The sequence below is a fragment of the Anthonomus grandis genome, chromosome 7, assembly GCF_022605725.1.
Source record: "Anthonomus grandis grandis chromosome 7, icAntGran1.3, whole genome shotgun sequence".
NCBI classification, from domain to species: domain Eukaryota; kingdom Metazoa; phylum Arthropoda; class Insecta; order Coleoptera; family Curculionidae; genus Anthonomus; species Anthonomus grandis.
Window position 1 is genome coordinate 14743839 of NC_065552.1, and position 19474 is coordinate 14763312.

General features: G+C 33.8%; 2 protein-coding genes across 2 annotated transcripts; one reads left to right on the forward strand and one right to left on the reverse strand.

The window, feature by feature from the left end:
• Positions 1 to 6246: 6246 nt before the first annotated feature.
• LOC126738645 (DNA mismatch repair protein Msh2) lies at positions 6247 to 18653 on the reverse strand. The gene is made up of 4 exons (XM_050444069.1): positions 17150 to 18653; positions 12400 to 12610; positions 12037 to 12339; positions 6247 to 7259 (listed from the first exon to the last, which is right to left on the reverse strand). The coding sequence occupies exons 1-4, from the start codon at positions 18523 to 18525 to the stop codon at positions 6384 to 6386; spliced, it is 2766 nt and encodes a 921-aa protein (XP_050300026.1). The 5' UTR covers positions 18526 to 18653; the 3' UTR covers positions 6247 to 6383.
• On the forward strand, positions 13648 to 16394 carry LOC126738646 (piggyBac transposable element-derived protein 4-like). The gene is made up of 3 exons (XM_050444070.1): positions 13648 to 13853; positions 14360 to 15335; positions 15390 to 16394. The coding sequence occupies exons 1-3, from the start codon at positions 13851 to 13853 to the stop codon at positions 15446 to 15448; spliced, it is 1038 nt and encodes a 345-aa protein (XP_050300027.1). The 5' UTR covers positions 13648 to 13850; the 3' UTR covers positions 15449 to 16394.
• Positions 18654 to 19474: the final 821 nt, after the last annotated feature.

Consider the following 19474-nt stretch of genomic DNA (forward strand, 5'->3'; position numbering starts at 1 on the left):
CTTGTCTGAAAATATTTAAGAGTAATATGAATGAAATGATTAACTTCAGCAAAAAATATATATTAAATTTGCTAAAAGGAAGTTAAAAGGTCAATCAAAGGCAACAACAATGAAATTATGATAAAACAAACTAAAATACATAATATACATATGTATGTGATAATATACATATATGTGCACGAAGAAATCTACCTAAGCGTCTAAAAATCCAATTTTTCTTTCTTATAGATTTTAACTGTTGTGCAATCAGAAAATTGTTTTTTTTTTTTTTTTTTTTTTTGGGTCGGTGGAGAAATTCTTTATGAACACTGGTTACGCGGCGCCGCCCCCAGTAGTGTGAGACTCAGTGTCGAGTCTGTTTCGTCCTATACCCACTAAAACTCCACCGCTGGGTGGTGCCTTGTGGCTCCCTACACTGTGGTCTGCTAAGAAGCAGTCCTATTGTGTCCCATATGTTTAGTCCCACAGGTTCAATTCTGTAGCTTCAAGGAAGTCCAGGATTGTGCCCAGTAGTAGATTTCTTATACCCTCTGGTGAGGGTTTCTCTTCCCCCAGGAATGTTGCCCTGGTTTGATTAAATGCTTCACAGAAGCACAGTATGTGAAGAGTTGTTTCGTCCTCCTCATTGCATCCCCTACATAGCGAGGTAACTGATTTCCCTAGCGTATGCAGGTGTTTCCTGCTGGGTGCATGGCCTGTAAATAGCCTCGCGACCCTTCGCAGTTGTTGTCTGGAGAGGCCCAGTATGTTCTCACCCTTCTTGAAGGGTGGGCTGCCTATAAGTTGTTTGGATTGTTCCATCTTTGGCAGCTGTTCCCAGTAGATATTGTTCTGGTTTGTTAGCCAGTTGCCGATTTCCCTCTTCCAGGTCTTATCGCTGACACAACATGTTGGTTCAGGGCCTACCAGGCTGTTGCTGGCTCCCTGGGTTGCAAGTTGGATAGCCCTTCTTGCAGCCTTATTGTTGCCTATATTCTCTGCTAGGATTATCTCTGGCCTATTTTGCGCTTCGGCGAGGTTCCTGAGATCCTCCTAGCAGCTTTGCACCGTCCTTGACTTAGTCTCGAACTGTTGTAGTACAAGTGTTACAGCCTGGTCTCCTGTGAAAATTGCGAAGGTTTTGCCTCTTGGCAGCCGTTCTCTCATCAGTTGGAAACAGGTTTGTATTCCTATTATGCTTGCCTGTAAATTTGTTTTTCGAGGCCCAGGTTTAGCATAAGTTGTCTGCCCTGTTGTTCGTCCTCCACCATGCCCACAGCTACCCCGATCTTGGATCGTTTGGTTGCCGTGTGCCATACTGAGTAACCTCTTTGCCTGAGCCTGTCTTCTGCGTCCAGTGGTCCCCTTTTCTCTTTGATGACAAAAGGTTTGTCTAGGTATGTCACCTTGGTTCTGTCTGTTCTTAGGGCCAGGCGCCCAAGGTCCTGTATCTTGTCAAATAAGGCATTGTGCCCATCTTTCGATAGGATTGTTGCGCCATTTGACAGCAGTCTTTTCGCCCCCGATATAGCTTCAGCCCGTACCACTAAGTGTAGCGGGCTTAGTCCTATCAGGTTCTCTAGGGCAGCAGTCGGCGTTGTTGACATCGCTCCTGTTATGCCCAGACATGCTATTCGTTGTGTTTTGTTGAGTATCTGTATTACAGTCCTCTTTTCTGCCGCATGCCACCATATAGGTGCTGCGTATGTAATGATGGGTCTAACCATTGTCGTGTACATCCAATGTACCATTTTTGGTGACAGTCCCCATGATCTACCGAACATTCTCTTACAGTACATAAGAGTTTTTGTGGCTTTATTTGTAGCCTGGATTACATGTTTCTTGAAGCTGAGCTTTTTATCCAGGGTTATACCTAGATATTTGACCTCGTCTTCAAGTCGCAGATCTTCTCCATAAAATTTTATGTTTCTAATGGGCTCTAGTTTCCTTCTTTTGGTAAAGAAAACCAGAGTAGTTTTTGTGGGATTTACCCTTAGTTGTTCTTTCTCACACCAGTGCTCGACAGTAGTCAGGGCTCTTTGCATTTTTTCGAATACATGAGCCTGACTACCCCCTCGTGTAAGGATGACTATATCGTCAGCATATCCTATAGCGAGGATAAGCTGCCTCTCCAGTCGTGTCAGCAAGCTGTCCGATACAAGGTTCTACAGCAGCGGTGACAGTACGCCTCCTTGCGGTGTTCCCCTGCACACTTTGGCCTTAACCGTTGTGCTGTTGAGATTTGCTGCTACTTTCCTATGATTTAGCATTTGGGTTATCCAGCCGCCAATCATGGGATGTATTCCTCGTGCTGCTATCGCACGGTTGAGTCATATGATGTATTGTCGAATGCTCCCTCAATGTCTAAGAAAGCTTCTAGGGCGATCTCTTTGTTCAGAGATTGTTCGACCCTCTGGGTTATCTCGTGAATCGCTGATTCGCAAGATTTACCTGTTTGGTAGGCATACTGGTGTCGATGTAGAGGGTTGACCCGTAATACATTGTCCCTGATATGCCTTTCTATGAGCTTTTCCTCCGTTTTTAGGAGGAATGATGTAAGGCAGATTGGTCGGAAGGATTTAGGTTTCGCATAGGAGTCGGTCCCGTCTTTGGTAGAAATACTACCTTTGCTTCCCTCCAACTCTCTGGTATATGCGCCGTGGCTAGACTTGCCAGCATTATTTTACATAGTGCAGGCAGCAGCAGTTCGCTACCCCGCTGTAACATGACTGGCATTATGCCATCCATTCCGGGAGATTTAAATGGTTTGAAGGAATTTATCGCCCATTTAACCCTCTCGTAGGTTACTACCTTTTTTGCTAGTTCCCAGTATTCCCTTTTGCCCCTGTTCGGAATGATAGGAGTTGGGTCCTGGGTATGTTCTGGTTGATGGAGAATTTTCGATCTCGGAAAGTGCGTGTTCAGCATTAAGCCAAGCGTTTCTTCCTCGGTTGTCGTATATTCTCCATCGGGTTTTAGTCAAGAGCCTAGGGTTTGTCGTGGCCCTTTGGATATTGCCTTGTGGAGTCTAGCATATGCTGGTGTCTCTGTTAGGTCCCGGCATAGCTTCCTCCACCCTTCTTTCTTTGCTCTTTTTATAGCATCATTGTACCTGGTTAAGTGTTGTCTGTATAGATTCCACTCGCCAGTTCTTTTGACTCTGAGCAGAAAATTGTTATTACTTTAAATAAAGAAGTTATTGAATTTCAAAGTTTGCTATTTTCCACCGTCTTTCAACGTGTTCGCGTACCGATCTTTTTTCCTCCTTCCACAGTGGTGTGATGAGTAGTGTAAACTACTCATCTAAGTCTCGTGTGCGTGTGCAGCTGGTGCCTTGAATACGCTCGTTCAAGAAATCATGCGGCCTTTTAGTGACCGTCCTGTAAAACTTGAATGAACTTGAAACTCTATGAACGAAAAAAATCCTCAGCCATAAATTTTGACCCTAAATCAAATGGTGACACTGAAAAATGATGTGCACAATGGGAAAGGGTAGTTTTTGCAAGGGTAGGGGGTTGTTTCGTGATTAACTTTTTAGAAGTTTTTTTCGCAACGTGGATGCATTGTTTGAAAACTATACTTTTTCCTACAAAAAATGTCGTTGCACATCGCCCAGAGCGATGCTGTTGGTGAAATTTAAAGTTTGCTTTGAAGGGTTGGTAACTGTTTAATCACCATAAACTTATAAAAGTTATGGCGTTTCAAAATTAATGAAGTAGTTCTTAATAATGCATAGAAACCATTAATTTTCAAAAGTTCAATCAGATATTCCAAAGTCTCTGGTATACTGTTTCGATGTATCTTCTTTCTTACCAAACATTCATATACAGCGTGTCCATTTAATACTCCCTTTCTCCATTGTGGCTAGATTTGTCAAGCAAAAATTCAATTTCTTTTGTACGGGGGATGAAAAAAGCTAAAATTTAAAATTGTTTTAAATCATACAGGGTGTCCACAAAAGCCGTGGCAGTAGAAATTTATTGTTTTTTCAATGGAAGACTTGATTTGATTTTTAGATTCTTCATAACATTCTAAGAAATTTGATGTCATGCATGTTATACTTTAATCCAGTAGTTTTTGAATTAGAGACAATTGAAATTTTTTTAGATCTTAAAAAGTGAAGATAGGAACATGAAAATCATTTTATCATACAACGAATACTTATGGATCTATAGACTCTTAAGTTGAAAAAAGTCTATTTTCCACTGTCTCTTATTCAAAAACTACTTGATTAAAGTATAACATGTAATATATCAAATTGTTTAATTTTTGACGCAGAATGAAAAAATCAAATATATTAGATACCGTTCCGTTTAAAAAAATTTACAATTCTGTCGCCACGCCTTTTGTAAACACCCTGTAAATGTCAAAATAATTTTAAAATGTAGCTTGTTTCACCCTCTATCTACAAAAAAAACCATTAATTTTTGCTTCACAAATACAGCCACAATGGAGGAAGGGAGTACTAATACACCACACACTGTATATTCCCTTTGATAGGGTTTTTAGGGACTTAGGTCGAAGAATGTTCTATCGAAGTGTGTATCTTTTATTAATTTAGTATTATAACGACTGTAAATGGGAGTTAGCTACATTGAAGAGCTACTTTTGCAAGAAAAAAATTATATAAATATTGCTTTAGATTGCTATTGGAATTTGCCTACAGATCGTGTTTTCGTTCGTTACTTATAGGAAACCGCATAATGAAAATTAAAGCGTTATTCTAATAAAAAATAAAATATCAACTCTGATAAAAATATAATAAAAAATCAGAAATAAAACTCTAATAAATAAACATAACAACATATCATTTTTTAAATAAAAGGCTCAAATAAACCGCCTTCTTTCGCTAAACAAAAATGTAACCTATCGTAAATGCTATTTCGCACCTCCAAAAGAGTTTCAGGTAAAATGGAATTGGCACCTTCGACAATTTTATTTCGCAACTCCTCTAAATTTGTTGGCTTACTAAATTTATGCTTGTAAATGGTCTGCTTAAGGTAACCCCACAGATAAAAGTCATATGGAGACAAATCTGGAGATCTAGGAGGCCATTTAATATTATATATACCAGTCCCACTAATAAGGCGGTTAGGAAAAGTATTTGTTAAAAATTCTTTTACCCTAGCCGCGTTACGAGCAGGACAGCCATCTTGCTGAAAATAAACCGATCCCAGGTCTACATCAGGTAGGATTTAAATGGCAGGAAGAACTTGGTTTTGCAGCAACGTAAGGTACTTTTGGGCGTTTAAGTGCCATCAATAAAAAATGGCCCCATAACATTGTCGCCCAAAATACCTGCCCAAACATTCAATTTCTGAGGATACTGGGTACGAAACTGAAAACTTCTGTGCTCGTTTTCCTGAGACCAATTACGAACAATGGAAGGATTGTGTTTGCTATGTAATGGAAAAGAAGATTCATCAGAAAACAAAATATTTTTTTTTAAATATTCGTTTTCAATTGCCTTTTCCATCATGGTTTCACAAAATTTCATTCTTCGCCACTGGTCTTCAGGAAATATTTCCTGAGTTTTTGAATACTTGAAACATTTGTACCCATATTTTTTTCAGATACGAGCAACAGTTTTATTGCTCTTTCCCAGCTCCTCTCCAACACTTCTAGTGGCCCGTGTCGAATCAAGTTCTAGGGTACTGCAAACCATTTCTTCCCGCCGTTAATTATCCTGGACCACTTCAACAGGTGGTTCTTGACGTTTTGTGTGGCATTTTTTACAATCTTGAAGACAAAAAGATGTCTCAAAATTCGTACCCACATTTAAAACCGTTTTTGCACAAGGAATCGGTCTATTCTCAAATGTCACTGAAAACAAATCTCTACATTGTACTGCCTAATTGCCTCCATAAAACCATTTAATTAGTTGAACTCTTTCGGAAGGGGTATAAACAGCCATAGTGAAAAAAACATGAAAATAACGCTCAAAAATGATTAATGCAACGTGCAGTAACACGGCAAAGTGAGGTCTGCTGACTCCCGGTTCAAAAAATAAAAACGAAAAATTCCGCCGCCTGCAAGCCGCAACCAATCGGTGTTGCCATTATTTTGGATAATACTTAGCTCACGATAACACGATCTGTATATAATTCGGTTGTTTTTTTAATTTTTGCATACAATTTAATTTATTCAAATAGCCACATCCTAAGAAAAAAAATTCATATTGCCAAATTTTCTCGTCGATAACTCTTACATCAAAGATTCTGGTTTCATAGTAAAGGTATGTGTGTAATAAATTTATACCAACAAAGATACGTTGTTTACTTCTAAAAGTTTAATTTAATAAACAAATAATACTTAGAATTATGGTATAAAAAAGGTAGAAAACTTATAAAAAAACATTAACAAAAACTTAAACAAATATAGGTTGGATAAATAACCATAACTGATTAGTTTGACTGATGGCTTAGCAATCCTTTTATAAATTTATTATCACTTATTTCCATTTCATTTCTTACTTTCCCCACAAGTTGTTCCAAATTTTCTTCCTTCTTACCTTCATCAATTCCTTGTTTCAAAGCTTTTAAGGCTAATTTAACCGTTTTATCCCCTTCCTCAATTATTTTCTTCTTCAGAGGAATCTCATAATCCTTAATTAACGCCATGCCTTCATGATGCTCCAACTCGCTTAAATTCTCAGTTGCCCATTTTAAAACATCATGAGGAAAATCTGCTATTTTAGCACAGTGAATTCCGTAACTCTTATCGCATTCTCCCTCCTTTACTTGATATAGTGGAGTTATAGCATTATGGGTAGTAACAGCAGTCACATGGAGATTCCCTACGCTTGAACACGTATCAGCTAATTTAGTGATTTTGTGAAAATGTGTGGCAAATAGTGAAAAACACTTAACTTCAGTGGCGAGATACTCTGCTATCGCCCAAGCTATCCCGCATCCGTCATATGTAGAAGTACCTCTACCAAGCTCATCAATAATAATTAAGGAGTTTTTAGTCGCACTTTTGATTGTGGTGGCGGTCTCAATCATTTCCAACATAAAAGTCGATAACCCCTTTACTTGACTGTCACTAGCGCCTACTCTCGCAAGGATACCATCAACTAGAGATATTTCTGCATAGTCGCAGGGTACCCAACAGCCAATGTGAGCCATTAGGACGCACACACCTACCGAACGAATGTATGTACTTTTTCCGCACATATTTGGGCCGGTGATGATATAAAACGTCTTGTCTAATTGATCGAAATTAACGTCGTTTGGGATAAACTCTAGCTGATCTTGCTGTTCCAGGCATGGATGGCGTACCTAAAAAAAAGTAAGAATTTTAGTGTTTCTACAAACCTATATTAATATATCTCTACTATTTTGAGATGACAATTGAAAAGATTGGATTATTGTTTATCTGGCGTTTTTCCGGTAACTAATTAGTTTGCGAGTTTCTATGTAAGATTGAGGTGCGATATTTTCATATATTCACACATTTAAGAAGATATTTTAAAAACTTAACTATTTTTTTTACTAGAACAAATATAAATAAAAAGTAACTATGAAGTGTGGTACTTATCAGGTCAAACCTTAAATCTAAGGGATCATATTTTAAACCCTAACTATGTGATTAGTTCAGTTTAGTACATAGAAAACATAAATGTCGTATGACGTTTCTGTTTGTTAAAAAAAGAAAATTAGTAACCTATAATTATTTGATACACTTAATCAATTAAATTACCTAATTGCAAAAAATAACATTTTATTTTCTCAAATAATAATAGTTCACCTAAACTCAATATCATCATTTTTCTAACATCTTTAACTCTTTGATATGATTGTTACTTGCTGTGAAATAAATAGATATATAATACTTCATAGCGTCGGTTTTTCGCTGTCGCGTGATTTCGATAGGCCACGATAGATCTTCAATAAACAAAATCTTGATTTTTTTCGCCAAATTTGTACGATGCTCTCTTAAATTCGCTCGATTCAAAGAAATAAACGAGAAATGATATAAACAAGATAATAAGAAAATTATTTTCAAGAAGATACATAAAAAAATATTCAAATAAATAATTATACTATAATGCATTGAAAACGAAACATAGGCATTTACTGGCAGTTCAATTAATTTTTTTTTTTAAAACGCTCAGAACCGTCTATTTTCCTTTTGAGAGCGACACGCGTTTGGTAAAAAATCAAGTTAACACGTCACCCCTGGGCGAGGGTCACACCACTCCTAAAATCTTAAATGGAAAGAGGGATTAAGTGATACCTTATTTTATAAATCTTTCCCTTCATAATGACGTGAAATTCATGTTCTTTAATTCAGTTTTGGAGAATTGATTAAGATTGATTTAAAGCTTACATAAAATTAATACATCATCATTACTAGGGATCAATACATTTGGCAGGAAAGTAGTTTAAGTTTGAAGAATTAACTGACCCATCATGCAACTCAACGTTGAAGATGACCATTATGACTCTCCATGCAGTAATAAAGATTTTGTTCAAATCATTGCTGCACATTTTACAATATTTGAGGAGCCATTTGACTGGTACTCGTTCACAATTTTTTGCAGAAAAGATAACGATGTTGGCTGAGTAGCATAGATTTTGCTTCTTAAGTGACTTTACAAAAAGCAATCCAAAGTTGATAAATCTGGCTATCTTGCGGGCCATTAAATGGCACTTTTTCTGCCAATCCATCGATCTGGAAACATCTGATCTAAATATAGTCGGACACGTAATGCGTAATATGGTGGGTCACCATTCTGTTGAAACATCAACCTATTTTTAGCAAGATACCGCTGATAACTCTCATTTTCAATTATGGCAGTTAATGCAGGATCTATGACGCCTTCCAGTAATTCCAAATACATAGCACCGGTCAAATTTCCAGGTAAGAAAAAGGGACCAACAAACTGATCGCCAAAAATAACAAATATTTAATGTTTCTGGCTGCTGAGTCTATACTTCATCATAAATTCTGAGATTAGAATCGGATAAATAACGGCAGTTATGGCGATTTACTATGCCATTTAAGAAAAAAAAACATTTTTCGGAAAAGCAAATGTTGAATAGAAAATGTTCATCGTTTATAATTCGTTCACTCCTTCACAAAATTGTAATCGCCGATCAAAATCGTCCTCATTAAGTTCTTGTACAAGGTAAATTTCATACGGATGAAAACTATGGGCCTTTAGAATCTGTTGGATACTACATCGACTAACACTATACACAGTTGTTAAGGTACTAAACGTAGAATCTATATAAACTGGCCTTAAAACCCCCACTTCTATTGCTTCGTTCATTATGGGATTTCCAATGATGCGTTTTAACAAACGCGACAGTATAGCGAAATTTAGCTAGAAGTTAAAGAACATATTTTTACTATGAACACGTTACTGTTCTCATATCGTTTATTAAATATTTGTGCTCTTCTATTAGCGCACTGATTATTTCAGAAAAATATCTCTATAATTTCAATCCTTTCTGCCGTGAAATATATGTATAAATATATAATGTCAATTTATGTATAAAGTATTAAAAGGCATTTTAGCAACAGTTTGGTAACAAACTATGTACTAAATTCCTGCTAAAAAAAAAGTACAAGACATTCCCTTGTTACCTTTTTTTAATAAACAACTTTTTTGCCATGAAAAACGCTACACTCAGGTCGCAGAAAAGACTTGGTTCTGCAGAAAATACTTAAAAAAGTTATTTTAAAAAACTGAAAACTAAAAATCAAAATAAAGAGCCATCAGAATCAGACCAAAAATCCTATCAAATTGCGACAACAGTACTAATAACACATGTGAGTTAAATCCTTCTTCTGTCGATAATAAACCTCAAATGCAGGAAAATCAAACCGAACCTATATGTGTGAATTATGCGATATCGGAACATTCAAAACATTTAACAGGAAACCAAACGAAATTTTTGAACAGAATAAATGTATTAGATGATTTTGCTTGTTTTCAACTCCTTACAAATCATTGGTTACCAGATTCTGATTATATTTTTCCATATTCGAGTCATATGAAGAGAGGACGACAAGAAAAACGTAGGCCAAACCTAGGGCATTTTCAAAAATACGAATGGATCGTATTTCCCAGAGAAAAGCAGGGAATTTTTTGTAAATATTGCTCTATTTTTATATTAGAATCTTTAGTTGGTGGGCAGAAAACTGTACAACCGAGAAAACTCGTGATACATTTTGCAAAGTTTTACAGCAACACCAAATGACTGGTTATAATTCTGAGGCAGTTTTAAAAGGGAAGTACTAGGTACTTGCTATTTATTCATCACGTTTGTGTTGTATTTTTTGTCCGATTATTGAAGTTATTGAATTTTATTATTGAAGGCAACCCAAGCGAAAAACCCTTTAAATTTTAAAATTACGTTCCATCGAGAAGCATGTAGGTAGGTAACGTACATATATTTATATAATTATATTTTATCATAAAGCTCAAGAGGAAACTTTCTGATAATCCAACCACTGTTTTCTGCCCTGCGTTAGAGAAATAATTTGTGCAGATCATTTCTGGCAGACTTGTACGAATTTCATTTTTTGTTACTTATTTATGTTATCCTGATAAACTTATGTTTTAATTTCAGGACGCACCTTTATTGCGACATACAACAAACCGGAGCAAGTCGTAAGAAATATGATTTCAAAAAAAAGAAAAAAGCAAGTGTTTGAAAATCGTTCTCCGTTAATTCCTATTAAAAAAAATGCCCTTAAGGGGTCACCGAGGGTGACTTTAATCTGGAGCAATCTAATGATGGTTGTTTTAAGGCTCTTCTTCGGTTTAGAATAGATGCGTGTGATAAGCTTTTACATGAACATTTAAAAAATATATATACGACATATTGTATACGATATATAACGACATACATAAGCAAGAGGGTAGCGAATCAATTAATAAATTGCTGTGAAGAAGAAATTTTATCCATTTTATCAAAAAAAAAAGTGATTCTGGATTTTCTTGTTATTTTTGACAAGACCACTGATATTGCTCATATATCGCAATTAAGCATTTCTATAAGATCTATAAATAATAAAATAATGTGTGAAGATTTCTTAGGGTCTATAGATTTGCACAAAAGCAATTATAATTGGTCCGATATAAACACAGAAACAATTATTGCAGGGGAAATTTTGAGACGATCTGTTATAAATAGACTAAAAGGTTTGGGATTGCATTTAGGAAAGTGTTTAGGAATTGGTTGTGATGGATGTTCAGTAAACATGTCAAAAGTTAAAGGGGAAGCTGTTGAAATTCAGAAAGATGCTGAAAACGCTATTATTTCTCCCTGCTTCAATCATGCATTGACTTTATCTATTTTTAAGTCTCAAAGACTCAACGGGCCAATTTTTCAAATATAAATCAGTTACCAGTTTTATTCCTATACTTGATTTTATCATTAATGACCTAAAAGAAAGATTTTCAGATAAATTAATGGGTGTCTCTTAACGTCTTCCTTCCAGCAAATATTAAAAATTGTAGTAACACTGAACTACACCAAATATTATATATATTTTTTAATTTTGCGCCCTCCCCCTTGGGACCGCGCCTGACCGCTATGCAAATTATTCAGTTCCTACAAAATTTAGCGCAAGGGACTTGTTAAGTTTTGCGAGCAAGCTAATGAAATGCTTTTACTAACATTTTTTCTGAAAGTAGTAGAAACTAATCTGATAAACCTATTCAAGTCTACTTTAAGCTGTAAATCAATAAATCTCCAAAACTATTGAATTCAAGTACAGGAATTTTACATCATCACAAAGAGAATTGACTGACCTGCAAAAAAAAATTAACTGCCAGTCAATGCCTCTGTTTCGTTTTTGATTCGCCGTATAAGAAAAAAATACTAGTTATAATATTACATTTTCTCGAGTAATCTAATTACTAAATAAGACAAATTAAAATAGTTGAATAGAAGATAGTATTTATTAAGAACATGTTAAACTGGTTTTGACTGCCACTCAAAATATCAAATACAACTGATGAAACACCATTTTTTTTTTTAATTTTGATTCTTTTAAGTGATATTTTAAGATTCTGTCATAAAACATATTCTATTTTACCTTTGTTAATTTTAGAACTTGCTGATTTATAGGTTTCATCACAGGCCTCACATAAGGTACCTTAGCACTAGTAGCAGCAATGGCAAAGGATGTCAGGACATCGAGTGTTGCTAAAATGACATTAATGCTCTTTACTGTATCAGCATAACCAGCGGCAACTTTTATCATCTCATCCACCAATTCTTTCTGTAATTCTTCATATTTCTCATTTAGTGATGAATATTCTTCGTTAAGAATAATTAATTTTTCTGTATTGAAACGCACACCTCCAGCTACAGCATCTATTATTTTGTAGCTTTTAGCCTGTAAATGAAAATATCAATAAGACACTTTAATACTTATAGGTATATATTTTTACTTCACCTGTCTTAAAGCTTGTTCTTCTTTTTTAGTTATTCTAAAGAAATATCCATGTTGAGGATTGTTCTCGAGCTTAATACTTTTACCCTCTTCCAACCCCAGATCATTGGCAGCCTTCTTAAGTAACTTCTGCATTTTTTCTTCAATGGCATTTTTTGACTTTGCCAATTCATTGATTTCAGGGTTAACATTACTTTTTATTAAGAACTCATGTCTAAAATAATAAGTGATTTATTTAATGTATTTTTTTTTTTGAAAACTATTACTCTGAAGTATACAAAATATATATGGTGAAAGGGTAAAACACAATAACTCATATCAATTTAACATGGCCACATCGTTTAGTTAAGTATATTCAGAAAACACAGATTGTTTAAAGACATTACTAGCATATATTATTTGTTTCATAGTACCAGAGTTAAAAGTGACTTTTTTAAAACCACTTGTATGTAGGTTTAAGAAGTTCAGAACCCAAGGGTGGGTTAATAAAAACAATTTTAGCAAAAAAAGGCTTATTTACTAACATTCTTTTAAACAATGGGAAAAAGGCTTAATAATGGGAATAGGATCAAAACTGTAATACTGCTAAAAAGACACTTTCTTTAACAAAAAATCAATACTATTTATGAAAATAACTGTTCTAAGTGTCTACATTCACACTGCAAGTGTGGCATAGCTGGTTTTCTGACTTAGGGCTTTCCCAATCACATGCTTATTACTGAGCCCTTAGTGATATTATTAATTTCACAAAACAGTTCAGCCTAAGCATGTGACTTTTTCATATGCTCAAAATTTTTCATGTCCTCACAAGTCATTCCATTAAATGAATACATGTACCAAATTTCATAAAAATGTCTACAATATTGTTTAAGTTATTATTAAAAAACTGATTTTTTTTGAAAACTTTAATAGGACATATGTTTACACCCCCTTAAATATTAGCATGTTTTTAAGGAACACCCTTTATATGTATGGACGCATTATTAAATTTGAGTGATTTTTTTATTAAAAAAAAATGTTTTTAGTTGTAGTTGAATAAGATGTTATTCAATAAATAATAATTTTTTTTCAAATGAAAAGTTCCTATTTTCTGTCATGACCTTGGAATAAAAATATAGGTCAGTTTGTATTATAACCCTTTATAGGTTTCTGGTACATATATGTACCACTTGATGTTTCAACAAAATAATAATAGATGGAGGTATAATAATAGATGGATAGTATGGTGCTTCTTAAAATGTAGGCGTAACATCTACTAGCGAGCAGTGGTCTATTTGTATACCTTTATTCTCAGCTCCAGCTAGTACAAAAGAAGTACACTATTCGTCTTAAAGTGGTACAAATATATACAACTGGCATTTTTAAAAACTACAGTGCTCTTAGAGAGTTTTTTAGAGTTTTCGGCCTTTTTTTTTAAATGTGGCAAGAGTTTTTTAGTGAAAATTTTGATATAGATGGTAAGTACAAACTAGTTAGTTATAGATTCATTTAAAAGTTTTAGTATGTCAGTATAAATAATCCTTGTTTACGACGAATATTGGTAAAGGTTAATTTTTAGGTTATAATAAACATTTTCAATGACCTGATATATTTTGTAGGAAATACTTATTACAGAGTTTCTACTACTTTAAACTAGTGTGGTATATACCATAGTAAATATTTATTCCAACCACGGATGAAATATCAGTGCCGCTACGATGTTTTTTCCAAGAAACAAAAGTGGTACATATTTGTACCACTAAGCGTTAAACATAACTCTTAACGAAATTTGTTTACTTTTGTTTTTTGTCGTTATTTTTAGATGAATGATAATAATAAACATGTTTTTGCCAGGTCTTTTTTGAAGATACGTATTTTGGCACAAAAGTCGTAAATTAGGCTTATTTTTATTGAAAATCTTGTTGTATAACATCTTTTTTTTATATAATTTATACACATATACCATAATAAAGTATTTTTTTAGATGGATAAAAAAAATAAATTCAATCTAGAAAATCCCAATGATGTCGAGTATCTTTTATCGGTCATAGATGATGACATGGCCATAAATTCAGAAGCTGAAGGTGATTCAGACGCTGATCACGAATTGCCTCTATCTACATTTGCGAATACTTCTTCAACCCGATTTTCAAGTCCAACTCTCTCTGATCAATCTTTTCTAAGTAATTACGTAGATGAAGGTGAGATTAGAGAAGAAAGCGCGAACGAAGAAGAAGCAACCAAATTTGCCGAAAAACCGGAAAAAGCTTCTCCTCGAATTATAAATGAAGAGGAAAGGGATGAAACAAGCTCATCAGATGTTTCGGATGAAGAGGCGGGCCCAACCACATGGGCGCGCCAATCACAAACACCAAAGCAATATAAAGACCATGGAGAAGATTTCTCATGCCTTTTTGGTGTTTCTAAAAATATAAAAATTGATATATTTCGGCCATGTAATATATTCTTATCAGTACTTAGTAATATATTTTTGCAATACATTGTCGAGCAATCAAATTTATATACGATTCAGTGCAATAAAGTATTAGATTTAACTTTGGACGAGCTAAAGGCGTACATTGGTATACTTGTAATTATGGGATTTCATTCTTTACGCAGTATGAGGCTATTTTGGAGCTGCGACCAGAATTTTGAAGTGACGCGAATAAAAAATGTATTGACTGTCAAAAGGTTTCTCAAAATTACGCGCTTCTTGCACCTAAATAATAAAACTTGTATGCCAAAAAAGAGAGAAGAAGATCACGATAAGCTCTATAAAGTAAAGCCATTTTTAGAGTACGTCACAAAACGTTTTAAGCTTATTTTTTGTCCATCAAGATTCCTCTCCGTCGATGAATCAATGATAAAATTTAAAGGACGAAGCAGTTTGAGGCAATATATGCCAATGAAGCCCATAAAACGGGGATTCAAAATGTGGGTGATAGCATGTGGTGTTACAGGTAAGACATAAAATATCTAAGAAAATTATGATGACTTTATTTTGATTATTTCAGGTTACTGTTTAGGGATTTATTTATATGAAGGAGCTGAAAAAGAAGGGAGCATGGGATAGCTATGGGTTTACGAGAAAGAGTAGTATTAAAATTATCACAGTTTTTTGAAGGGCTCGGATATTGTCTTTTCTTTGACAACTTTTTTTCATCAATAGCACTGGCAAGAAAGCTTTTGGAAAAAAAATTCTTTTCATGCTCCACCATTCGACAAACTAGAAAACTGTTTCCAAAGACTATGCTAAAAGATGATAAAAATATGAGTATTGGAGAAATAGATGGGCTCCTATAAGGGAATTTGTGAATATCTAAGTGGAATGACAGGGGTAAGAAGTCTGTTTGTATTATAAGTACTATGCATAATCCCCTCAAAGAAACTGAGGTTCTGCGAACGCAAAAAACAGGAGAAAGAGCCAATGTCAAATGTCCTGAAAGAATTGCTGACTATAATCTCTATATGGGTGGAGTTGATCATTTCGACCAACTGCTTTCAGCTTATAGTATTTCATGGAAAAGTAGAAGATAGTGGATGAGAATTTTCTATTACCTTTTAGACTCATGTATTGTAAAAAGCTATATAATCTATCAAACAACTGTCAAGCAATCGAACAGCAAGGATAAGCCCATGACTCATTTGCAATTCCGATGAAAATTATCGACAGAGCTAATAGGTTCATTCTGTGGACGACTAAAGGCCGGGCCAATTTCACAATTTGGACGTGCAAGAAAAAGAAATCATTTGGATGGTAGACCTAGTGTTTTTAATGCTGTACGACTTAATAATGTTGGAACCCACTTACGCATAAAAGGTACAAGACGCAGGTGTGCTCATTGTAGCACAAAAAAATTACAACAAAGATCAAACATTATCTGCAAAAAATGTGAAGTTCATCATAAAACAATAATATTGTTTTATGATAACTACCTAATGATAAGGGTTTATTTGTTATAATATGGATGGAGATTGATTTTATGTATTATTAGAATATAACCTGATATGAAAAAAGTCTGATGATATAGCAAATAATATGTATTTCTTTAAGAATTAACTTTTTTATTTACTGTTTTAACTTTAAATAAATAATAAATGCTATTTTAAGTTTTGTTAAATAAATCAGATACAAGCAAATGCAATATGTTTCATTTATTATAAATAATTTCTTATAATATATTATGTGGTACAAATATGTACCACCCCATAACTCAAAATAAAATCAAAAAAACTTTCTTTTCACACTTTCTTAAAAGGAAAATACTTAGAAAAAATTTCTTAAAAGGAACATATTTAGAAGATATTTTTCAAAATTGTCTGTATTAAGTAACCCCCAGAGTTCTGCCCTATAAAGGGATAAGGTAATCTACCATGTGTTTGTTTTCAAAGTTTCATATTATTGTAAGCTTCAGATTGAAATATTTTATGCATATATGGGTGTTTTAGTATTTGTTTTACAGCTAAATCAGCAAGATCTTAGGATAATAATTAACATATTTTGAATTTCAAAGCAAAAAGAAATGGTACATTTTCCATGATTTTGTCTAATCCAAAAATTAAATACAGGAGATTTAAAATATATATAAAAGTTGAATGTGAATTTCTTAAAAAAAAAAAAATATATACAATCTTACTGAGCTGAAAAGTGTATATAAAAGATTATTTATTAAACATACATTGTGAATTATATATTATGAAGATAGTTAGAGTTGAAAAATATATGAAGAAATGTGTTTTGTTATTAAATAGAGCTTCAAATATTCTGCTGTACCTGTCAACTAAATTCAAATCCAACATGGTCTCAATCATAGATTGATATTTCTCCATATCTGTTATAAATTCACCAAGAGGGTTTATAAATACATCCTTAATAGACCTGTTTTCCAATTTTCTCAATGTATATAGAAGTCCTGGTAGATAGTTTATAGCCTGATATAAACGATAGCAATCCTGCAACTTTGCTTTCTTACTCCATAACTTTTTTGACAATAACATCAGATCAGGCATTTTTGTCAATGCATCTTTGCTAATAATTCTTCTGATTTCTGAATCCTTGATCAAACATTCCACAACATCTAGTCTTTCATTGATGAGATTGAGATCCTTTAGAGGTTGCTTAATCCACTGTTCTAATAACCTTCTTCCTTGAGGTGTAACACAATGATTCAAAATTCCTATGAGATTATGATTCTTAGGAATATTGGTAAATACTGGGGCACCTTCTTCATTAAAACTGGGTTTTGGCAAAATGTTTAATGCATAAAGAGCAGCATTGTCTACCCTCACATACCTTTTAATATCAATTGTCCCAATTTTATACTGGTTAAAATTAGACTGGCTGCCAGTAAGGTTCAAAAATTTTATCACAGCTTGCAAACAATCCATGGCATCTTTGAGGTTGGTTTCTGGAAATATCTCTGCTTTCTTTTCCTTGCCTACTTGGAAAAACAATAACCTATTTAGGTCTTGCGTAATGTCTGATGAGTCAAAGTCACTTTTCTTGAGTTGAGCTACTAAAATACCATTTTTTTCAAGGATTGCTTTAATATTGTTTAACTCGGGCCCACCACTACTGGGTATAATACATTCCCTCGGGCTAACTTGAGCAAGCAAACCTTCCAACTCAGTAAAACATTCATTATCAATAAATTCTGATACTTCAATGGTTAAATCTGTTGTATTAACATTGCTAACAGCAATGGTTCTATTATTCTTACCTATTTTTAAGCCCATTACAGAATTGGATGAGTCTATTGTATTGTTCTCAAACAAAATTTGCTCAAATTGAGTAAGATTTCCAGGTGAACCATTATATTCTAATTGAAAGTCATTATTTTTTCCTGGAGTTTTTACATAAATTTCCACTCTATACTGCCTGATAAGTAAGAGTTCCCTAACTAGTGCTTCCATTTGATTCTTGTTGATACATACATAGCTAAGCTTGGGAGTTTCACCCATGTACTTGATGATTTTCGACGTAAAATCAGCTCCAAGTTTCGCGTCTTCTTCATGCAATGTATAAAAGTCGGTTCTATTAAACAATCGTACAGTGGAGGCAGCTTTTTGTGGCAAGTTTCGAAAATACCTAACAAAGCTTTGTTGCTGGTTTATATCCATGTTTAGAGCTTGAAGTTCTTGGTCCCCCATCTTTAAAATAAGATGGTTTCTCTCGCAATTTTATGGAACAAGATTAAATTATATTTTAGTAACTGATTCACAAATTTTGAGGTGAGAGGGATAATAGTAGAGTGTATAAACAAAAGACAATTTGCCGCCAAAGCAAAACTGACATTCCTGACATGTGTAGGAAAAGAAATAAAGGTCGGCTCAGACGAAAATGTAGAATGTAGGACGAGCAGGTATGCCGATGGAAGGCTCAAGATTTCTATGAAAATTTATTTATTTAGTTCTTAAGTATAGTAGAGATCAAATTTATAAGATTTCCGTTAATATTATTAAAATCGTATTGTAAATTTAAGATTTAGGAATTTTATTTTTTTATAAAAAATTTATTTAGAGTTGTGAGATGAATTCAATTGCATAAAATCTATTGGCATGAAATAGAATCCATTACAAAATACAAGATCAATAGTCATATCATAAAACTTGAAATAGCTATATATTAAGAATGAAAAACTGAATAAAAGAACAATAAAAATTCAGAAATAATAATCTTAACTCTAACACTCTATATTGAACTGTCAAAAATTGAAACTGTCAAATTTTATGTAAGCATTTTCTTCAGATATGAAATTTATTCAAATTTGAAGAAGATATAAGGTATAAAGAGCAGCCTGTTATACCACCCCATAGATAAATAATAAGTTATAGCAGTTTTATATTGCTATGAATAAAAGAACAATAAAAACTCAGAAATAATAATCTTAACTCTAACACTCTATATTGAACTGTCAAAAATTGAAACTGTCAAATTTTATGTAAGCATTTTCTTCAGATATGAAATTTATTCAAATTTGAAGAAGATATTAGGTATAAAGAGCAGCCTGTTATACCACCCCATAGATAAACAATAAGTTATAGCAGTTTTATATTGCTTCTCATACATATAAACTTCTTAAGCTTTTTATTATTTAAT

Excerpts from the sequence above, each read along its gene's own strand:
- LOC126738645 (XM_050444069.1), bottom strand. The coding sequence starts at position 18,525 with ATGGGGGACCAAGAACTTCAAGCTCTAAACATGGATATAAACCAGCAA. Across the intron at positions 12,611-17,149 it reads GATTTGAATTTAGTTGACAG|ACATGAGTTCTTAATAAAAA; the intron begins GTACAGCAGAAT and ends TTATTATTTTAG. Across the intron at positions 12,340-12,399 it reads AAGAACAAGCTTTAAGACAG|GCTAAAAGCTACAAAATAAT; the intron begins GTGAAGTAAAAA and ends TTTCATTTACAG.
- LOC126738646 (XM_050444070.1), top strand. Across the intron at positions 15,336-15,389 it reads GATAGCATGTGGTGTTACAG|GTTACTGTTTAGGGATTTAT; the intron begins GTAAGACATAAA and ends TGATTATTTCAG.